Genomic DNA, 20055 nt, shown 5'->3' on the forward strand with positions numbered 1-20055 from the left:
TACCTTTTCATTCCATCAAGAATTAGTTTTCTTTTAATCAGAAATTTATTTTATAAATGGATCATTTTTTGTTTTATTTAAATAACAATTTCAAATTGTATGAGCCTCTTCCAAAAGAAAGAAACTGTGTACGGGAAATCTGGTTGTTGTTACTATCGTGCCATTGTTATTGATATTCTAGAAAATAGGGGAATACCCTTGTATCGTCTTCATTACCACGGATGGTCTGCTTCGCATGATGAATGGGTTTCAGAAGATAACATCATAAAAAACACAAAGGAAAATGCAGAAATGGCAAAAAAATTATACAAGGATGAACTGAAAAAAGAACAAGAAGCGAAATCACATTCGAAAGCCAAAAAGAAATCTTCAATTACAGACATTGATAATTCTGTGAATGATGCTCATGATAGCTTTCAATCGAAGTTTTCTAGAAAGTTAAAACCTTTACGTTTGCGTTCACTTTTTCACTTATTAAGAAACACATTCTTTTTCAGAGGAAGCTTTTCCAATCATAATGCCTGAACGACGTTCAGTAGATCCACCAAATGAAAATCAATCTATAATATCAACTCCACCGTTGCCAACACAAGAAATCGAGATAGAGACGATGAAAGAGCCTCCAATCAACGATTCTCATACTGAAAAACAGGAAACCAATGATGTGGTCTTTGAAAAAAACGTAAAAGAAATTGTTAAAACTCCCATGTTTCCATTATTGCTTAGGAACAGGTTATATGATGATTATATGAGTATGATGCAGGGAAAAGAAGTTTGCAATTTTCCATTTTTTTTAATGCAATGATTTTCCTAATATGTAAACAAAATTCAGTCTCAAATCCTTGTTCTTCCATGCAAACCAAATATCACAACAATCTTAAACTCGTTTATTGTCCACATTTCGCAGCAGATCCAAAAGGCGCATGAAGATTCCGATTCTTCTGAAAAGGACAGCAAAAGAAATGTTGATGCTGCGATAGGCTTTTGCGATGCGCTGAAGCTGTACTTCAACACGTTTCTTGGGCAGTTTCTGCTGACAGACGTGGAAGTTCTGCAGTATCACTGCATTGAATACTTTTTGATGGTTAACCGGATGAAAAAACTCGAAAGAGACAAAAACGAGCCAACTGTGGATTTGAAGAAAAATGCCAAAAGAAAAATCGAAGAAGAAAAAGAAGAAGACGATGCAGCGATCACAATTGAAAGGGAGAAAGAGAAAGAGAAAGAGAAGCTGTTTGAGAGAGAAGCAGAGGAAAAAGACTTATCTGCACATCCACTGGGTCTTTCTGCTTCTTCTGCTTCTGCTTCTGCTTCTTCTTCTTCAACATCTCCTTCTCCTTCTCCTTCTTCTTCTTCTGTTGTCCATTCTTCATTTCACCTTCCCGTCTTTTTGCAGCCCATCACATCGCTCTCTGCAAACGACCGCGCCGTTCTCTCTTCCTTCGAGTTTTCTCCCTTCTGCTCGCTTTCTTCGCTCTACGCCTCGTTTTCGTCGTCAAACTTCGATCTTTCTTCGGTTGCGTCTCTTTTAGCGCTTTCATCTGCATCAGCTTCTGCGTCTGCGTCTGTATCAGAATCAGGTCAAATATCCGTTGCAGCACAAACATTTCCCATGTCACCTTCTTCTTCTTCATTTCCAGAACAATCATCATCATCATCATCCACATCACCTCAAGTGGAATCAACTCAAAGCTCTTCAGAAGCATCTCTTTCAACTTCTTCCTCTTCTTCCTCTTCATCTTCCTCTTCAAACAAACCAATAAAAGACGATCCTTCATCCCCAGCCAACCAAAAGGGAACCATCTTTTTCGCGCCAATGCTCACTTCGCCTTCTCTTCCTCTTCCTTTCTCTCCAAATTGCCTCTCCCTTTGCGATGTCTATGGAGGCATTCATTTGCTTCGCCTGCTTATCAAACTCCCCTTTTTCATTAACAAGCTGAGCTCGTTGAAAGAAGCGGGGTTTGTGAGCAGCTTGGTGGAGATGGTGAAGGAACTGACAGAGTATGCGTAGAAATTAAGTTTTATTTATTATTTATTATTTATTTTAAGTTTTTAAGTTTTTAATTTTTAATTTATATTTATTATAATTTTATTCTAATTTCAATTCTTGTTTATATATATATATATATATAAATTCTTATTTTATTTTTTTCCAAAAATATTAATCGTATTTTTCAAACTTTTATGTTAACTTTTTCACTTTTCTTTATTTTTATTTTATTTTATTTTTTTTATGTTATTCCCTCCTCAGCTATCTCGCACTCTACGAAGCATACATATTTACAGAGAGCTATCTTCCGTATTCAACGCTGTCTTCCTTCTATCTTTCCCTCCTTCGCCTCTGCCCGAACATCGAGAACGGCCATTTTTCTGTGGACTCTGCGGCAAAAAGTGTGAATAAATACGAAAATTTCGTTGAGAATTCAGCGCAGAAGAAAATTAACTTGAAAGACCCGAAATTGAACGAGGAGCAGAGCCCAAAAAAGGAAGAACCCAAAATTAAACAGAAGAAAGAAAAAGAAAATTTAACTCAAAAACACAAAAAATCAACAGAAAAATCCAAAAAACCCGAAGAAAAACCCGCTCCAAAGCCACAAAATAGAGTTGTCCGGAAGAAAAAAACAAGCATGCCCGTAATTTTTCCTGACGTTATTCCGGCAGGTCTCGTTGCGCCTCCAGTGCTCACATCTCTCTCAATATTCCCTTCCCCGCTGACTTCACCCGCCTCTTCTGCCATCCTCTCCCAATCGCACCCACACCTGTTCACACAGCCGCAGCAGGCTCCTCTTTCTGCGCAGTCGGCCCTCCAGGCGTATTCCCCTGGTTTTGCCGGCGCGCCTTCTTCGGCAAGTTTTTCCGGACAGTCTTCGCAAATTACTTTTGGGCCTTCTTCGCATAATTTCCCTCCGTATTCTCCTTATCCTTCTTATCCTTCGTATTCACCGTATTCTTCATATTCATCTTCGAATGTTCAACCAATGGCATCGAATCACACGCCTGTTTATTTCAGTTTGAATAATAATGGAATACAAAAGTCATAATATTTGCACATTAATAAAAGTTCAATTTTTTTTTTTTCAAATGAAAAAAATCAATAATGAAAAAAAAATATGTTTTTGAATGGTTATTTCGATGATTGTTTGAGCGATATATATTTTTTGTTCACATTTTGTTCGATAAATTGAAATGAAATTATTTCTTCCTTCTTTGTTTTGAATAGAGTTTTCATTTTCACTTAAAGAAGCACTATAGACTTTCATTTCTACATCTTTGCATCGATGTAATAATTATGTTTCTTTTTAATTTGAAGTCTTTTTATAATTTATTAAAAATTACTATCTTTCTTTCATTTCATTTTTATTTCGTGATTTTTTTTTTATTTTAGATAAAAATTGCTTTTGATCAAAAGATTGAACAAATGATTAAAAAAGAGATTTTAGTTGGAAGCCACAAAAAAGTACCAATATTTATTGTTAATGATTACGCGAGAAAGATAGAAATAAGAAAAAAACATTATTCCAATAATGACAAAAAAAGATGACGGAATATTTAAATATTTTGGGTAATCTCCCCATTATTAGTTCTGTTTTCTCGAAAAGAACAGATCCAGACTTGATGTTGCGATCAAGCGTAGATTGCAGCCAGGGACAGCTTGGCGAGAGCCAAAGCTTTTTGCCCCCTGCAGCTGACAACGAATACGCGGAACAAGCAGCTCCCAACGATTTGGCGCCTTCGAGCGGGATGGAGCTGTGCCTGAGCAATGACAAGCGTAATATGCTGTCTCAAGGCGTATACGCGCAGAACATTGTTGAGATGATTCCATCAGAGGAGTTTTTCGACATTGCGGTGCACCAAGGATGCAGCGCAGAGGAGCGCAATGTGCCTGCTGGAGAGCTTCTCGTTTCACGTGCTGCAAGACAGCTCTCGAGCTATCTGCGCTCGTCGCAGCAGGGCATGCAGGCATATATTCGGCAGATCATTCAACTGTTCCAACTCGACGAAGAGGTGCTGTTTCTTTCATTGCGAAAACCTTTTTTTCAAAATGTTTCATTTTTTTCTTTTTTTAATGGAAATCACTCGTTGCATTGCAGGTATTTTTGACAGCAGTGGTGATTCTGTTCCGCTATGTGAAATCAGCCAGTTTGCCATTTTTTAAATAATAATTTCAAAAACATATCTTTTGTGGATTGGTATGTTTCAGGGGCGTTTTTGAAAGTGAAGCAGGAGTCTGAGCTGTACTATCTGATCCTGCTGAGCGTGGTGATTGCATGCAAAGCGCTGCTGGACATCCCAATCAATTCGGGACAGATAGCGCGCTTCTTCCAATGCGATCCATCGAATGTGTTCAGAAACGAGGTGCAGATCATGAAGAGCCTGGGATGGTCGATCTTTTATGGAAGAGGAGATCTGGAGGACGATGAGAAGGCGCTGGCGTTGGAGGCAAATGGAATTGTGAGCAGCAGCACAGGCGAAGAAGCAGAAAAGCTGCTGTTCCATCCACTGTCGCTGTCGACGATTGTTCCTGTGGATGTGTATCTGTGCCTGACATGTTCGAAGGAGAAGCCGTTCCTCCAGCTGGGGATGATGGTCAATGGGCAGCTGCGCCAGAAAAGGAAGAGGAAGAACGCAGGTGAGATGGGGATGCTATTGAAGTTTGGGCAGAGTGGTCTAACAGCGCTGCTGTTTCAAGAGGAAGAGCTGAACAACACACCATTGGGACAGAGTGAGTGGAGAGAAGAGGATGAGGAGGCAAACAGCGAGTCAGAAACAAATACAGAAGAGGATGCAAACTCATTGTCTTCAGATGAGTTTGGAGAAAACGTTGAGATGAATGCAATGGAATCGCCAGCCACAAAAGTTGAAGAAGAAGAAGAAGAAATCATTGTTGAGGTGAATGAAGTGAGTGATGAGAGCGATGAATCAGAAGAAGAGGAACAAGAAAAGAGATTTGAAGAAAATGAGGAGAAAAGAGTTGAGGTGGAGATTGAAGAAGACGAAGTTGCAGAAACAAAAGCATCAGAAACACAACCTTCTTCTTATCGTTCACACACGTCTTTGAAGAGCTGGGGAAGGCAGAAGTTGTCATTTGGTCTTCTCCTCATGCTGCTTGTTGTGGGAATAGCAGCATTTGTTATGTTGTGCTGTCCAATGATTGATGCTCCACACGCTCTGTTCACAAAACATTCAACACAAATCAATGGAAACACACAGTTTGAAGAATATCAAGGCAGATTTGATGAAGTGAGACAGGCAGCTGAAGTTCAACTTAGCAAAAAGAATGGAGAGCTTATGTTGCTGGCAGTTAACACAGGAAAGGAGGAAAAGAGCGAAAAGAGCAAAGAAAGCAGCGAAGGAGAAGAAAAGAAGAAAGAGTCGAGCGGGGCATCATTCAGCATCGAGACAGTGTTCTCGACTGTGATGATTGCTGGATCGAGTCAGTTGGCGTCGGTGCTGATGGTCTGCACGAGCTGTGCATCGTCAGCGTTTGGAGTGGAAACGGAATGGTCTTCGACGTTTGTGTCGTCTGTTGCAGTCACAGCGACAGCCACACAGCAAGTCTCATTCAATTCTGTGGGGATGGTCTTGGTCATGGCATAGATATGCTTTGTGTGTTCTCCTTTGCCACAGTCGTTTGCATATTTTATTTTTCCTATTTTTTAAGTTTGTGCTGCGGCTGAAGAGGAGAAAAGAGGAGAAAAGAAGGGAAGTTGGAAGTGAAAATGATGAAAGATGTTGACGAATGTAAATATCACTTTTTGATTGTTTTTCCTGTCGAGGTTATTATTGCGTAACATTTTTTTTTCCGTGCCTTTTTCTTTTTTTACACTCTTTTTGTATTATTTGCTTTTATTTGTCTTTTATTGCCATTTCCACTTTTTTTTAAACATCTTTTTTGGATTCTCATTTCTTCTATGATGAGTTATAATCAAAGAATCACACTCATTGAGTTTTCCCCTTCCTTTTCTTTTGCTTTGAAAAATGCGTATTTCTTTTATAATTGTGCTGTTTCTGCCTTTTGGTGAGCTCAAATCATTTTATTTTTGAAAATTTCTTCTTTTGCTGCAACAATCAATTTTGGAGGGCAATGTTCACAAGAACTGAAAGAAAAAATAAATAGCAACAGAAACGAGCAAAACATTAACCAAAAAACACAAAACTCAAATCACACTAACAATGAAACATTTAACATCTAACAAAAAACAAATTTCAGGATGATTGGTAAGAGCTTATGTCTCAAATTTGACATGCAACTGAACAAAAACATGCTTACAGCTTAAAATTATATCTTTTATCAAGCATTTGCATCGGCATTCTGCTCCTTGAATTTTTTCTTTAATTGTTGTTTTTCCGCTTGTTCTCGAGCCAAAAACAGGTTTTTCATTGACGCAGCTGAAAACAATATTCTGCGCAACAGAGGCACAACATTACTCGCAACAAGCAGAGATATCCTCAGAGATTTTCACAAAACATCTTTTCATCGGTCGCTGTGCCCCGAGTCCAAAGGTTGTTGGCTGCAAATCAATCATCAAAAGCATGTCCGCACAATGCCAAAGCGTCCAGGAGTCGTTTGGACGACGGAGAAGCGGCTGTAGTGAGAAGCAGTGTTGGATTTAGAGCTTCAAACGAAATTCAAACTATGGAAAAAAGTTTGACTTGATGCTTTTTATTACATTTGTGAAGGGGCAGATCAACTTTGGAAATTTGAACCTGAAAACATAAAATTTAATGAATAAAAATACCAGAGGAAGTGGCGAGAAAAATGGCGGGCGCCCATCTGGACCCCAAACACGCGATGAAATAACTGCCCCTAGAGGTTTGTTGGCTGTTTTTTCATTATTTTCACCTTTTTTTTCAATGTTTTGCTTCATATCATTCCCAAACACTTCCTTAATGTGTATTCTCTTTGTATTTGATGAATGCTATTTATTTCCTTGTTTGTTTCGAACAGATGAAAATTCACACAACGTTCACTCACATTTTGATTCAACATCTGATCTTCATGAAATTAGAGAGGGTGTGATCAGTGCAGAAAATGAAAGATCGCTGATATTTGAGCCAGAGGAGGAAGAACCGAGTGTGAAGATTGCAAGCTATGAGCCGCCGATTCCAGCGGTTGAAGATTCCGGAATTTGGTACATCGCCCCTGAGACTGTATGCGAATTCTTTGAATATTCGAAGGATATTGATGATGAATTTTTGAAAAATATTTTTTTCTTCAAACGTTTGCACGCTGCATGCAAACATAAATTTGGAACACCCCATAACATCGAAACATTGATTTCTGATTTGCTTGTCGTGCTTTTGCGACTTTTTGAAAAATGATTTTTCCGCTTTTTTGATGAATTCTGCGTTGTAAATCATTGATATTTATCCTGACATTGTGCAGATGGCCGATTTATACTTGGGAAAGTACCCAGGATTCAGCTTTGTTGTTGTGGACTGCAGATATCCGTATGAATATGTATGTTTTCCAATCACATCGCTTCGCACTTATTTTTCTTGAGCCGAGTGATTTTTTAATTTCCTTTTATGAAGTGTGTGGAGTGTGTTGATGTTTATGCTGTACATTTTTTATTTCGTTTTATTATTTATTTCACTTTATCTCTCTCTGTGTCGCATATGTGCATCATTGTGTTTCCACAAATGCAGAAAAGAGGACATCTGATAAATGCTGTGAACATATTCACGGCATTCCAGCTGGCGCAATTCTTTTTCCTGAATCCAATAGATAGCCCGAATGTCATTTATGTATTTCATTGTGAGTTTTCGACCGTCAGAGGTATTTGCAAGCTTATTTGGTTGTGTTCTGAAGCATTTGATGATCATGCTTTGCTTTCTTTATCACCCGTTCCGATCACAGCTCCTCTGCTGGCGCGATATCTGCGATACCTCGACCGCTGTGTGAGAGGAGAATATCCCAAAGTGTATTATCCGCATGTTTTTGTGCTCAAAGAAGGATTCTGCAGAATGTTCGCAACATACAGCAACTCTGAAGTGTGCTCTCTTATCTTCTAGTTTTCTCTCTTTATTTTCAATTTCATTTTCTTGCATGTTTCTTTATTTCTTTTTTTGTTGTTGATGCAACTGTTCTTTTACTGTTGGAATATTCTACTGCTGTGTTGTGTGTATTGTGTGTGTGTTGTTCAATCGGTCTGATGTCTCGCAGAGGTTCTTTTCGACTGGAGCTGAATACATCAAAATGTACGAGGAGAAATACGGACTTCAGCGCAAGCAATACAAGGCGGAAAAGAAAAAGGGGAATGATTGGGTAAATGAACTGAAGCATCTGAAAAGAGAAGAGCTGCTCCGTTCGCTGCCAACAGACTTTGGCTGCGAGGACTTTCTGAAACTGAAAATGGTGCTGGCCGACCCATCCATCGCTGAGGTGTGCTCGATGCCGCCGACGGATGTGCTGATAGCTGGCATGGACAACGCCAGGCGGAGCAGAAGAGAGAAAGAAGGAAGAGACAGAAAGGGATTCCCCACTGAAGAGATAAAAGAAGAAAAAGAAGAAGAAGAGAAGGAATGCAAAAGAGAGGCAGACTCAGAAGCCAATCGGGATTCGCCTGTCCAAATCACATCCAACTCACCGCAGAGTGTCGCAGAAACGCCAAAAGGGCAAATTCGCCCGCTGCCAGTGATATTTGAGATGGCTGCAGCTGGCAAAGAGGCAGCAGGGAAGACGAATGGCAAAGCAAAAGAAGAGAAGAAGATGCACAACGGCAGTTCTCATCCATGTTGCTTCTCATCTTCGCCTTCAGCATCTTCTTCTTCATCGCCATTTTATACTTCTTCTTCTTCTTCTACCCCTTCTTCTTCTTCTTCTTCTTCTTCTTCTTCTTTCTCTTCTTCTTCTTCTTCTTTCTCTTCTTCTTCTTTCTCTTCTTCTTCTTCTTCTTTCTCTTCTTCTTCTTTCTCTTCTTCTTCTTCTTCTTTCTCTTCTTCTTCTTCCTCTTCGTTCAGTTTTGTCCCATTCGAATTGTCTGCCCAGCTCTCCTCGTCGTTTGCTGTCTACACGCCCCACACAGCCACCACGCGCATTCTCACAATCGACGGCAAAGACGGCGAAAGGGCTGAAGACGAAGCAGACGAAAGTGCTGCGACGCTTGCTGCTCGTTTGGCATCTGGCAGAATGTGCTTTGTGGAGTCGCCTTCAATCTCACTTTCATCTTCTTCTTTGATGAGTGCTTCTTCTGCCTCTTCTGCCTCTTCTGCTTCTTCTGCCTCTTCTTCCTCTTCCTTCCTTCTTCGTCCATCTGCTCTGACTGTGCCAGAAGTTCTGCTCATGCAACGCCTTGTGGAAGAAGAAAATTGCAGCCCCAAAGGCAAAAACAAGAAAAACAACAGAAAGGATGAATCTGATTGTGAAGTGGAAGAAGAGGAAGGGGAAGAGGAGGAAGAAGAAGAAGAGAAAGAGAAAGAGAAAGACGAAGGAGTTGCAGATGTTGACAGCGACTCGTCAGACATTCTGTCGCTTCCGCACTTTCCAGGAAGCAACAGCCTGCCATTCGACTGCAACTTGCCATCGGCAAACTTAGAAAACGACGACGACGCTTTTCTGATGAACATTTCGAGACATCCGCCTTCTTCTGAGCAGCAGAAACAGCCTTCACTTTCTTCTCTGCCTGAAACACAAACAGAAACACAGCCTTCTGACAACGAAATTATTCCAATTCTTCCTTCTTCTTCTTCCTCCTCCTCCTCTTCCTCATCTTCTCTCTCTTCTTCTCCATCTGCAGCCTCATCCAGCACTCCTTCTGCTGAGCGTTCTCCTTCGCTGCTGCTGACACCCTCGCACTTCTTCCACTTCTCGCCTGTGACGTCGCCTGATGTGAATCCCCCGCTGCCTGACGAGCTGTCCCCGCAGACGCTTTCAGACTGCCTGGACATCGCATCAGCAGCTGCACAGCCAGCGCTGTTCTGCGCCTCGCCTTCTGCCTGGACAGCACTCCCCACACGCTGCCTGCCTCCAAACAGCAGCCCCGCCGATGTGCCTGCATATCCCCCTTCTTTTGCACCTGCTTTTGAGTCTGCTTTTGCAGCAGAGCCTGCGCCTGCCTCTTCGCTTGGGCTGGCGGGGCTTCTGAGGGCAGCAGCAGAAATGGGCAGATGGCAGGGCAGCTGGGCAGCAGAGAAAGAGAACAGCTCGAAAGACGGGAGGGAAGAAGGAGAGAATCCAGTCAGCCCAGAACAGAGTGAAGAAGTGCTTGGAAACAGAGGCCAAAGCCAAAACCAAAACCAAAGCCAAAGCCAAAGGAGAGGGGCAGTCAGCGGAAGAGCGGGCATTGCATTCCGCCTGTTGGACTCACCTGTGCAGCCGAATGTGTCTGTGCCGACACAAACACCGAACTGTTCAGGCAGACGCAACTTGTGTGCAGCACATTCAGCAGACACAGCCACAGACACAGCTGTTGAATTGCACATGGCATCTGAATCGAGAATGCCATCAGCTGCACCGAGGGAGTCTTTCTTGCCTTCTTCTTCTCTTTTTGCTCCCAACAGCTCCTCTGTCTTTGAATCTGATGGGTTTCTGAGAGCGCCATTTCTGAGGAATGGCTCAGTGTAGATTGAGCGGCAGAAGAGGAGGCCAAGCGAAGAGAATTGCTGATGGAAGCAATGAAGATGAAGATGGCGTTGTGCATCAATCATTTGGAACGTCGGAGTTAGTATTTTGAGAAGCTTATGTGCGGGTATGTGGTGGAACAGGACAAAATGATGATGAAACTTAAAGGACGGAAGAAGACGAAAGCGCGGGTCATTTGATCAAGCACAAGACGGCTGTTTTATGAAGCTTTGTTTTATATCTCTGATTGGCAGACAAAAGAACGGTTATTTTTATTTTGTTTGTAATTATTATAATTCATCTTCCTCAATTGGTTGCTTGCTGTTTCGTTTCACTTCTTCACTCGTGTTTTCATATCTGTGAGTATTTTTGTGGGATCCGTTCATTGCGTTCACATTCATACACATTTCTTCTTCTTCTTATTCTTCTTCTTTTTCTTCTTCAACTATATCATATTATTATTATTATCTTCTTCTTCTAATAATAATAATAATATTTCTTCCATTTTTGTTTTGATGAGCTTATTGCGTCAGAAACAACGCTAAGGATTTTTTGTATTTTTGTTGGGCTTGTATTTCCATTTGCGCCCTGTTGCGTGTCTTGTCGGTTGTTCTTGTCTGCCTGTCCTGCCGTTGAAAGTCCACTTTCTCGCTGTTTGCGCCTTCTTCCTTCCTCTTCGTGCTGTATTTATTCATTCCATGCATTCAGTTGCATTGGACACTCTTTTCAGTCTCTTTCTTCAAATTTCTCTTTCTCTTTTCTCTTTTTCCTTCTCTTTCTCTGTTGCTTTCTTCCTTTTCTCAACAACGTTCTTCTCTTTCTCATCGGACTCTTATCACCTCACCTGATGCGTTTGCCCTTGTTTGTATTATGCTTACACAACGATTTATTTGCGTATTTATGAAGTCTTTTATAAATAGTATTTTTATTTTGTGCCTTTTTTCTCTTTCTCATTCTCTCATTCTCATTCTCTCTTTCCCAGCTATGTCACATTCATGTATTCTTTTTGCTTTGCTTTGAAATGTTTATTTGAGATTAAAGTGCCTATTTCACATGCCTTTTATTTTGAAAGTCTTCTTCATTTTGCGACTGTTTTTAAAATAGGCATCGGAATGTTACAACACTATTTGGATTAATTGCGAATTCTCTCTCTTTTTTTTCTTTGTTTAATTTTTTTATTGTTGCTACCACAAGATGGCTTGCAAATTAAAAAAAATGTAATTTTGTGGTTAATAATAAAAAGCTAAAATAATTGTAATAAAAAGGTTTTGATGTTTTTCCAAATTCAATGCAAATGTCGGTGCATCAACGCTTTCATTCTGCGCGGAACATGAAATCCGAGGAAAAGGCTGAAACTGGTTGGTAGAAAGGTGACTTTAGAGAAGAACTTTCCGGTCTGTTGTGCTCGATAATAGGCGCGTTTTCATTGTGTGACGTGTCAATTGCTGAATTTCGTGCTTTGAGATGCTTCCTACCATCATTGACAATTTTGGATGCACTTTTCTGAGTTGCAGATGAAAATGCTGAAATGATTTTTGTTGATATTGGTGCGGCAACTACCAAAGGCAAAGGCGAATAAGGAGAGTTGTGCAAATGTGCAGCTCTGGGAGAAGGTCGAAGAATACGCGGAGGAGGAGTTCCGACCAGCGAAGGCACAACCTCAGGCTGTTTGCTTTCCTCTCTGGATTCTGCTGCAGAAATTGAAAGAGGTGGCGAATGATGTTGAGACAGATGTGATTGCGATGTGGATGATGAAGATGACAATGAAGATGAGGTTGATTGTTGTGGAAAATCATTTTTTTCTTTGCTTTGCTCTTCATCAGCATGAACTTCGGAATTGATTTTTTCGATTTTTTCTTTCTCTTCCTTTCTCTCGTTTTGCTCAGTCCTTTCTCTTTTCTGCTCTGCTCTCTCATCATCAGGTGTGTTCTTTTTCTTTCTCTCTCTCTTCTTTTTTCTTTCTTTTTTACGCTCTTCATCCTTTCTGTCATTACCATCTTCTTCTTCTTCTTCTTCTTCTTCTTCTTCTTCTTCTTCTTCTTCTTCTTCTTCTTCAAAGCGCTCTTCTCTCTTTTCATGCACTTTCTTGGTTCTTCTCATCAGCTTGTCAAACACACTTTCATTCATCTTTTGCTTGTGACTCCTTTTTCTTTTGCTCTCTTTTGCCCTCTTCCTCTGTTTTCTCTTTCTCCACTCTTCCACCTCCTTTCCCTCAAATGCATCCCAGCCGTTGTCTTCCTCCTCCTCCAGCAGATTCACAGCATTCTTTTCAAAAGCAAACGAGCGCGGAAATGAAGAATCTTGCAGCAGAACTGCTGATGGCATTGAAGGAATCGACGGAGAATATGAGTGTGAAGGGATGGTTGATACAAACACATCTGGCTGCAAAGGATAAAGAAGCGAAATGGATGCTGTGGTCGGTCGCTGCACAGAAGACGCTGCTGAGGCAGACGCGGAAAGAAACGAAGATGGGAAGGGATTCGGTGTCAGTTCACGCGCTGGTGAATCTGGTGAATAAGATGAAGGAAAAAGACTTCTTTTCAGAACACCTGTTGAAAATGAATTCTTTTCTTTCTGGTGAACAATGGAAGAAGGGGGTGATGATATTAATTCCGAAGAAGAAGAGATGGAGCCATCTTCATCGTCTTCCACAACTGCAACAATACTTCTCTTCTTTTGTTTCCCCTTGTTCTTCTGCTCCTTTTCTTTCAAACTCTTTTCTTTTGTTGATCTCCTCCTCTTTTCCTTCTCTTTCATTCTTGTGGGGTCTTTTTCCTTCTCTCTTTTATCGTCTCCAGTTTCTTTTTCTTCCTTCTCTTTTCTAACTTTCCCATCGTCTTCCTTCTCTTTGTTTTCTTCTGTCAAACAGCTATCATCAAAATAATCCATAACCCCATTCTGCTCTACAAGCAAGCCTTCATCTTTCCTTTCCTCTTCCTTTTTCTCTCCATTAGCGTCATCCAGCAACAAAGGAGATGAAGGAGAATTGCCCAAGGTCTGCACTGGCGAAATGGGTGTTATGGATGTTTCAAAGGGAGAAAAACTTGTCGATTGCGGAGGTTTTGGAGGAGGTGTTGAATGGGAAAGAATCAAAGGAGGAGAAGATATAGAAGAAGAGATATCTGAATTCTTTTGATTGTTATTTGAATGCCCTGCACGATTCATCTGCTTTTTTGGTGTATTTTGGATGGGAGAAGATTCTGAAGAAAAGGTTGATATTTCAGAAGTTGATGATGAAACCATTTCAGGAAGATTAACTGGACTTTGTGTGTGCGTTTGTATTGAAGGCAGATGAGGTGAAAGAGACGAAGAAGGCGCATCAATAAAAGAATCTTCTGTTTGCATGTGAGCAGATGATTCAAAAGGCTCAGAAGATGGTAATGGAGAATCACTTGAGAATAAACTAGAACGAGAAGGTGTTGGGGAAGGTGAAGAAGATGCAGTGTTATTATCCTTTGCCTTTGAATGTGTCGTTGATGATGATGATTCCGAAGCAGAGTCTGGAGGAAGACGAAGCTGTGAAGCACTTAAATGTGATGAAGATATTGTTGCCTTTTTCACTTCATTTGCGATGTGCTGGTCATGAAGTGGAGATGTTACAGCATCAGATGTTGTGGTCGAAATAGTCGAAGGAAACAACAAATTTCTTGAAAGAGAAGAAGAAGAAGACAATGCAGATGAATATTCAGTTTTTTCAAAAATATTAACGAATACACCTCACAAACAACAAACCAAATAATGCTTTCATCTTTCTTTTGACTTCCGATTAGCATCAGCTTGTATAGATAATCTCAGAAAAAAAATTCATTTCATAACAAAAAATTTTAAATTAGCTATTTTTTTTAAATAAGAAATGAATGCTAATATTGCGTTAAAAAACACATCAGAAAATATTTAACAAAAATCAATTGATTTACTCCTCTTCTTCGTTTCCAGTTTTGGATTTCTTTGGAATAAGAGCGCTGTGGATGTTGGGCATCACACCTCCAGATGGAACTGTGATGTGTGAGAGAAGTTTGTTCAACTCTTCGTCGTTGCGGATAGCCAACTGGATATGTCTGGGAACAATTCTCTGCTTCTTGTGATCACGAGATGCGTTTCCTGCAAGTTCCAACACTTCGGCTGTTAAGTATTCCAAAACAGCAGCTAAGTACACTGGTGCTCCTGCTCCAATTCTTTCAGCATAACTTCCTTGGTGCAACAGACGATGGATACGCCCAACAGGGAACTGCAGTCCTGCGCGCTCTGAGCGAGACTTTGATTTCTTGTCACCGTCAGCTTTCTTAACACGCACTGGTGCTTTCTTTGCAACCTCAACACGCTTCTTGTCTGCAGATTCAGATTCAATTTTTTTAGCTGGCATAATTATATTAAAATTTCAATTCTTTCAAAAAGAACTAAAATAAAACAAATATCCAGATAACTTTTATAATAATTACAATTAACCTTCATTTGATTTGCACACAACACAAAAATATATATTTAGGTTCTGATCAATTTTTTCAACAATTCAATTTTATCGTTCAATTTTTTCTCAGTGCGTTTGCTTAATGTAGAAAATTACATAAACTATCCAAATTTTTAACCAGATTACATGGAGATTATTTAATTCGAGAATGCTTAAAAAATGAAAGAATTTCTTTTATTCGGGTTGTGATTGATTATGAAACTTGATTCTTTCATTCATTTCATCCTTAAAATCCTCATTTCTTTTCATTTTCTTTTTTCTAAATCGTTAAAAAAATGCTTTTTGGAATTCATATTCATAATTTAAAGTTTTTGAATTCATATTCAACAATTTAGATGATAAAAAGAATGACATTCAACGGAAAAAAAATCATAATCTAAGTTTTATTTGTGAAGAAATTACCTTTTTGAAATCATTTTTCTTCATTTTGTTTCTCTTCCTGAGGTGAAGTTGAAGCAGAAGAAGGCACTGATGATGATGATGCTGCATCTTTCATTGCAAAATCTCTCATTCTAGCAATGCATAAAGGCTGTTTCATATTAACAATATTGGCTACAAAGCTTGGAACCATTCCTCCCAAGTCCACTTGTCCCAAATAAAACACCTTTGTTCTTGTTGGAGATTCCGCAATCATTCTTGTTCCAGAAATTAGGCACGTAGCTCTAACAAAGCCCTTCATGACAGGGCATTTTTCATGTATTATCGATGTTTGAGCATCGATGTATTCAGTGTCAGATAAATGATCTGTGTAAAACACACAGAAATCTCGATTTGAGGCTGCTCCACCGTTGAACTTCGAATGAATCACTTTCACGTGTTCGGATATATCCTCTACAACTTCGTTTCCCATCATTTGCTCATTCCATTGCTTTCTTTTTTCCGCATCTTTGACAACAGAAACCACTTTGTATTTTTTTTTTAAATATGAAAAAGCTCCAAAAAAGAGATCAAACTTGTTGCAAGAGGCTGATCAACATATCCGACACCCCTAAATTGACGATACTTTGTTGATACTACAATTTATTGAAAAAAATCATGATATTAAAAAAAATATATATAAAAACACCTTTTCCTTCAAAAATATCAACTCCGGAATCTGTTTTCGACTTTTTCCATAGTGACTCATCTTCGGACATTTTTCTCATACGATCAAGGAGTTCATCTGCATTCGGAAATGTTGAAACTTGCTCTTTTGACATTTTGATCGATTTTGATGCCAACATTTAAAATAAAGATAATTCAAATTCTTATTAGGAATAATTTTTTTTGTTTTATGAATTTTGTTCCACGAAGTTCTTTCAAATATTTTTTTCGATTTTTCATGTTTTTTAAATAAATGTAACACTATGATTTTTGAATAATAATCATTCGATTTCAGAAAAAGTTTGGTACAAAACATCGAATTTTTCTAAATGAAAGAATTCAATCAATATGAGTTAAATATCGGTCGATGTCACCTTTGTTGGACGTTCTATTTTTTTGTAAATTATTAAAGATAAGGGTGATTTATAAACCCGAAAATTTTTATGAAAACCCGAACAAAAAATAAATAAATTATTATTGTGGATAGTGTATTGATTTTGTGTCTAAAAATATATTAATAATAAATAAGCCTCTGCGACACAAAAAATAAAAGTCCAATTTGTCGATCGAGCAGACAAGCTTGTGTCGAAAAGTTATTATAAGCGAATAAATTCATTTTTTTTTTTAATTAAATAGCATTTTTCAAATTTTCAACGAATTTATCAATGCTAAATTTTCTGTTTATTGTTTTTTATGTATAATCAAAAATTATTTTGCTTATTGAAAAATATTTTGTGAAATTTGGAAATGAATATTTAATTATATGATTCGATCAATTTGAAAACTGCTTTCCTTGATGTTATTTTATTTCCATTAACAATTATTCTTTCTTACGGGAAAAACATTTGAAACTTTTCTCATCTCTATTATTTGCAATTTTGACATCAAAGGTATTCATTCAAATTCGCATTACAGTCTAAACCGGATATAATCACATCGGTTTTTGCACAACTTTTTGTGACTATATCCGATTGTGATTATGCACGATTATGCTTAACATAGAAAAAAATAAAAATAAATTTTGGAAATAATAAATTTTGGGTCGATTTTTTTATTTTTGGAAATTCAATACAAATACACTTTTTTCTCTTGCTTGAACAATTTTTTCCATTAATACATATAATTTTGACTTATTTGAGAACATTTTTGAAAAAGCGAAAAATTGAAATTTTGGCATATTGTAAATATAGCGGAAATTGAATTTTAATAATTAATACTTAAAAATACAACGAAGTTAATCATTGGTTGTTTGTGAAAAATGTTTTCGTTGAAAAAATTCGTTTTTCATTCTCATATTTTTTATTTATGAAATGTTTGTTTTTCACATGTTTATGGGTTTTGATCCTTGTTGTGATGCAATTTCCTGAAGCAACAGAGAGTAGAATTTCAATTGCTGATTTATCCAGTATATTTCATGATGCCGATAGAGCCTGGAAGTGGTTTTTTGAAAAAGCTTTTTCGAATAAACCGAAAAAATGCTCAAAATGTCGGAAAGATATGAAAATATACAGTGAGCGAATTAATTTTCGATATTTCCATTGTTCATCTTGCAGAATAAAACGATCTGTTTTGCACGGAACTGTGTTCAGCAAAAGCAAATTGCCCTTTCACAAAATTATGATTGTTATTTTATTCAGTTGGATTGGATTAGCTTCAAAACATATTAAAATGTTAACAGATGTGTCTTACTACACAATTGGTTATTGGAAAAGCGTCATTAGAGTGGTTTGCACAAGGATATGGAATAAATCTATGGAGAAAATTGGAGGGATTGGAAAAGTGGTGGAAATCGACGAGGCAGTTTGGAGGAGGAGAAAATATGCGAGAGGAAGAAAAAAGGATCCATTGTGGATATTCGGCGCAGTGGAAAGAAAAGAAGGTGGAGGCGCAGGGAGGAATTTCGTAATGATAGTACCCAACCGTTCAAAAGAAACATTAATTCCGATCATAAAAAAATGGATTCTCCCAGGAACTACAATTTTCAGCGATGAATGGAGAAGTTATTCTTGCCTCGGAGAATGTGGATATACACATTTAACTGTATGTCACAAGAGAAACTTTGTCGATCCAATAACAAAGGCGTGCACGAATACTGTGGAAGGTCTCTGGAGTCATTTAAGGGGTTTTTTCCCTCGTCATGGAGTTAGAAAAACATTTATTGAGGATTGTTTATCAATGTGGCTTGTTCAACGCAATTTACATATTAATTTCGAAGATCTTTTTTCTGAATTAATCAAATTTCAGCCTGAAATACAACCCATTATAATTTCTGATCAAAAAGAAATCGAAGAAATAGATGAAGAAGTTCCAGATGCAGATGACTTACTTGGCGCTGATGAGGAAAGTGAAACGGAGGATGATGAATTGCGTGCTGGGGATGGTTTGGATGCTTCATAATATGTCGATGATAAATTATTCACAACACACAATTTTTCCGAATCTTTTCTTGTTGTCATTTGATATTTCTTAATAATACATTATTATTCAAACACATATTAACACATAACACTTTTCAAACAGGTCAAACTTTTTAAAACACTGATTTTTGAAATTCCGCTATATTTATAATTTGCCGAAATTTTTGATGAAAAAATCGATTTTTCATAAGATGAAATATGAATAGACTTATTCAATTCAAATAAACCCATTTAATTCAAATAAAGTTGGCTTATTTTAAATGAAGTTGGTTCATTTTAAATATAGATAATAAATTCAAATTAACGCTGAAATCCATCCTGGAAAAGTATTGAAAAACAATATAACATTTTTAAAAATTGCTTGTTGGTTCATTTGGTGATGTTTTTTTAAGTATTTTTAACCTAATTTTTAACAACAATTTTGATCTTTTTGTCTTTTATTGGAAATGTGCAAAATTACAAAAAAAAAATGAGCTTCAAATACAAAATAATAAAAAATTTAGTGAGTTGACTGTTTGTTTTGCTTATATTTTTGTGTTTATTTTGAAAAAAACACAGATGGTGAGATAATTATTTGGATAAATACACCAAAAATAATTCAAATTCGAAAAAGAATAATTCAATTTCGTAATTAATAATTCGAAATCGAAAATTAATAATTCGATTTCGGAATTAATATTTCAATTTCGAAAAAAAATAATTCAAATTCGGAATTAATAATTCGAAATCGAAAAAGAATAATTCGATTTCGGAATTAATAATTCGAAATCGAAAATTAATAATTCGAATTCGAAATTAATATTTCAATTTCGAAAATTAATAATTCGATTTCGGAATTAATATTTCAATTTCGAAAAAAAATAATTCAAATTCGGAATTAATAATTCGAAATCGAAAATTAATAATTCGATTTCGGAATTAATAATTCGAAATCGAAAATTAATAATTCAATTTCGTAATTTATTAATTCGATTTCGAAAAAGAATAATTCAATTTTAAAAATGATTATTTCAATTTCGAAATTCATTATTAACTGAAATTTTTTATTTTTATCAAGAATGGATTTCAGAAAAGTTCAAGTTATTTTTTAACCTATCAAATTTTATTACTCATAGAAAACTGTTTTTTTATTGCAACAATCAATAAATCAATTTTTTGAATTTTTTTTTCATTTTCGAAAATCATCACTCAAATATTAATAGTTTTATAAAAATTCATTCTATTGAATAACCAAATAAAATTTTTAAAAAATTTAATCACGATTATTGAATTATTTCTTCACAATAATGTTATTGTTTCATTGGCAAAATTCTGAATAATATCGGTTTTAAACATGAAAATGTATTTCTTTCCTTTTCAAATTAACTTCAATCAATGAATCTTCATTCAAAATGAAAGAATATTTTTTAATGAAAATGCAACATTTTTCAATTATTGATAGACTAAATTTGCTGATGAGATAAAAATAAAATGAATTTATAACCCCAAACACAAGTTATTCATTCCACAAATCAAAAAAATTC

General features: G+C 37.2%; 6 protein-coding genes across 6 annotated transcripts; 3 read left to right on the forward strand and 3 right to left on the reverse strand.

Moving 5' to 3' along the window:
• Positions 1–99: 99 nt before the first annotated feature.
• On the forward strand, positions 100–5598 carry MONOS_14650 (putative male-specific lethal 3; the record flags this gene model as incomplete). Its single annotated transcript, XM_067867469.1, has 7 exons — positions 100–451; positions 537–772; positions 833–2001; positions 2252–3009; positions 3605–4005; positions 4092–4140; positions 4202–5598. The coding sequence occupies 7 exons, from the start codon at positions 100–102 to the stop codon at positions 5596–5598; spliced, it is 4362 nt and encodes a 1453-aa protein (XP_067728193.1).
• A 1089-nt stretch (positions 5599–6687) lies between these two features.
• MONOS_14651 (putative M-phase inducer phosphatase 1) lies at positions 6688–11831 on the forward strand. Its single transcript, XM_067867470.1, has 6 exons — positions 6688–6814; positions 6950–7152; positions 7388–7462; positions 7651–7780; positions 7862–7995; positions 8168–11831. Exons 1-6 carry the CDS (start codon positions 6727–6729, stop codon positions 10565–10567), a joined length of 3030 nt encoding a protein of 1009 aa, XP_067728194.1. The 5' UTR covers positions 6688–6726; the 3' UTR covers positions 10568–11831.
• Positions 11832–11878: 47 nt separating this feature from the next.
• MONOS_14652 (uncharacterized protein) lies at positions 11879–13909 on the reverse strand (the record flags this gene model as incomplete). The annotated part of the gene is made up of 1 exon (XM_067867471.1): positions 11879–13909. The coding sequence occupies one exon, from the start codon at positions 13907–13909 to the stop codon at positions 11879–11881; it is 2031 nt and encodes a 676-aa protein (XP_067728195.1).
• Positions 13910–14477: 568 nt separating this feature from the next.
• On the reverse strand, positions 14478–14927 carry MONOS_14653 (Histone H2A; the record flags this gene model as incomplete). The annotated part of the gene is made up of 1 exon (XM_067867472.1): positions 14478–14927. The coding sequence occupies one exon, from the start codon at positions 14925–14927 to the stop codon at positions 14478–14480; it is 450 nt and encodes a 149-aa protein (XP_067728196.1).
• Positions 14928–15308: 381 nt separating this feature from the next.
• MONOS_14654 (putative StAR-related lipid transfer protein 10) lies at positions 15309–16255 on the reverse strand (the record flags this gene model as incomplete). Its single annotated transcript, XM_067867473.1, has 3 exons — positions 15309–15935; positions 15986–16045; positions 16099–16255. The coding sequence occupies 3 exons, from the start codon at positions 16253–16255 to the stop codon at positions 15445–15447; spliced, it is 708 nt and encodes a 235-aa protein (XP_067728197.1). The 3' UTR covers positions 15309–15444.
• A 1538-nt stretch (positions 16256–17793) lies between these two features.
• MONOS_14655 (uncharacterized protein) lies at positions 17794–18021 on the forward strand (the record flags this gene model as incomplete). The annotated part of the gene is made up of 1 exon (XM_067867474.1): positions 17794–18021. The coding sequence occupies one exon, from the start codon at positions 17794–17796 to the stop codon at positions 18019–18021; it is 228 nt and encodes a 75-aa protein (XP_067728198.1).
• Positions 18022–20055: the final 2034 nt, after the last annotated feature.

The sequence above is a fragment of the Monocercomonoides exilis genome (assembly GCF_001643675.1).
Source record: "Monocercomonoides exilis strain PA203 chromosome Unknown scaffold20-1493094, whole genome shotgun sequence".
NCBI classification, from domain to species: domain Eukaryota; phylum Preaxostyla; order Oxymonadida; family Polymastigidae; genus Monocercomonoides; species Monocercomonoides exilis.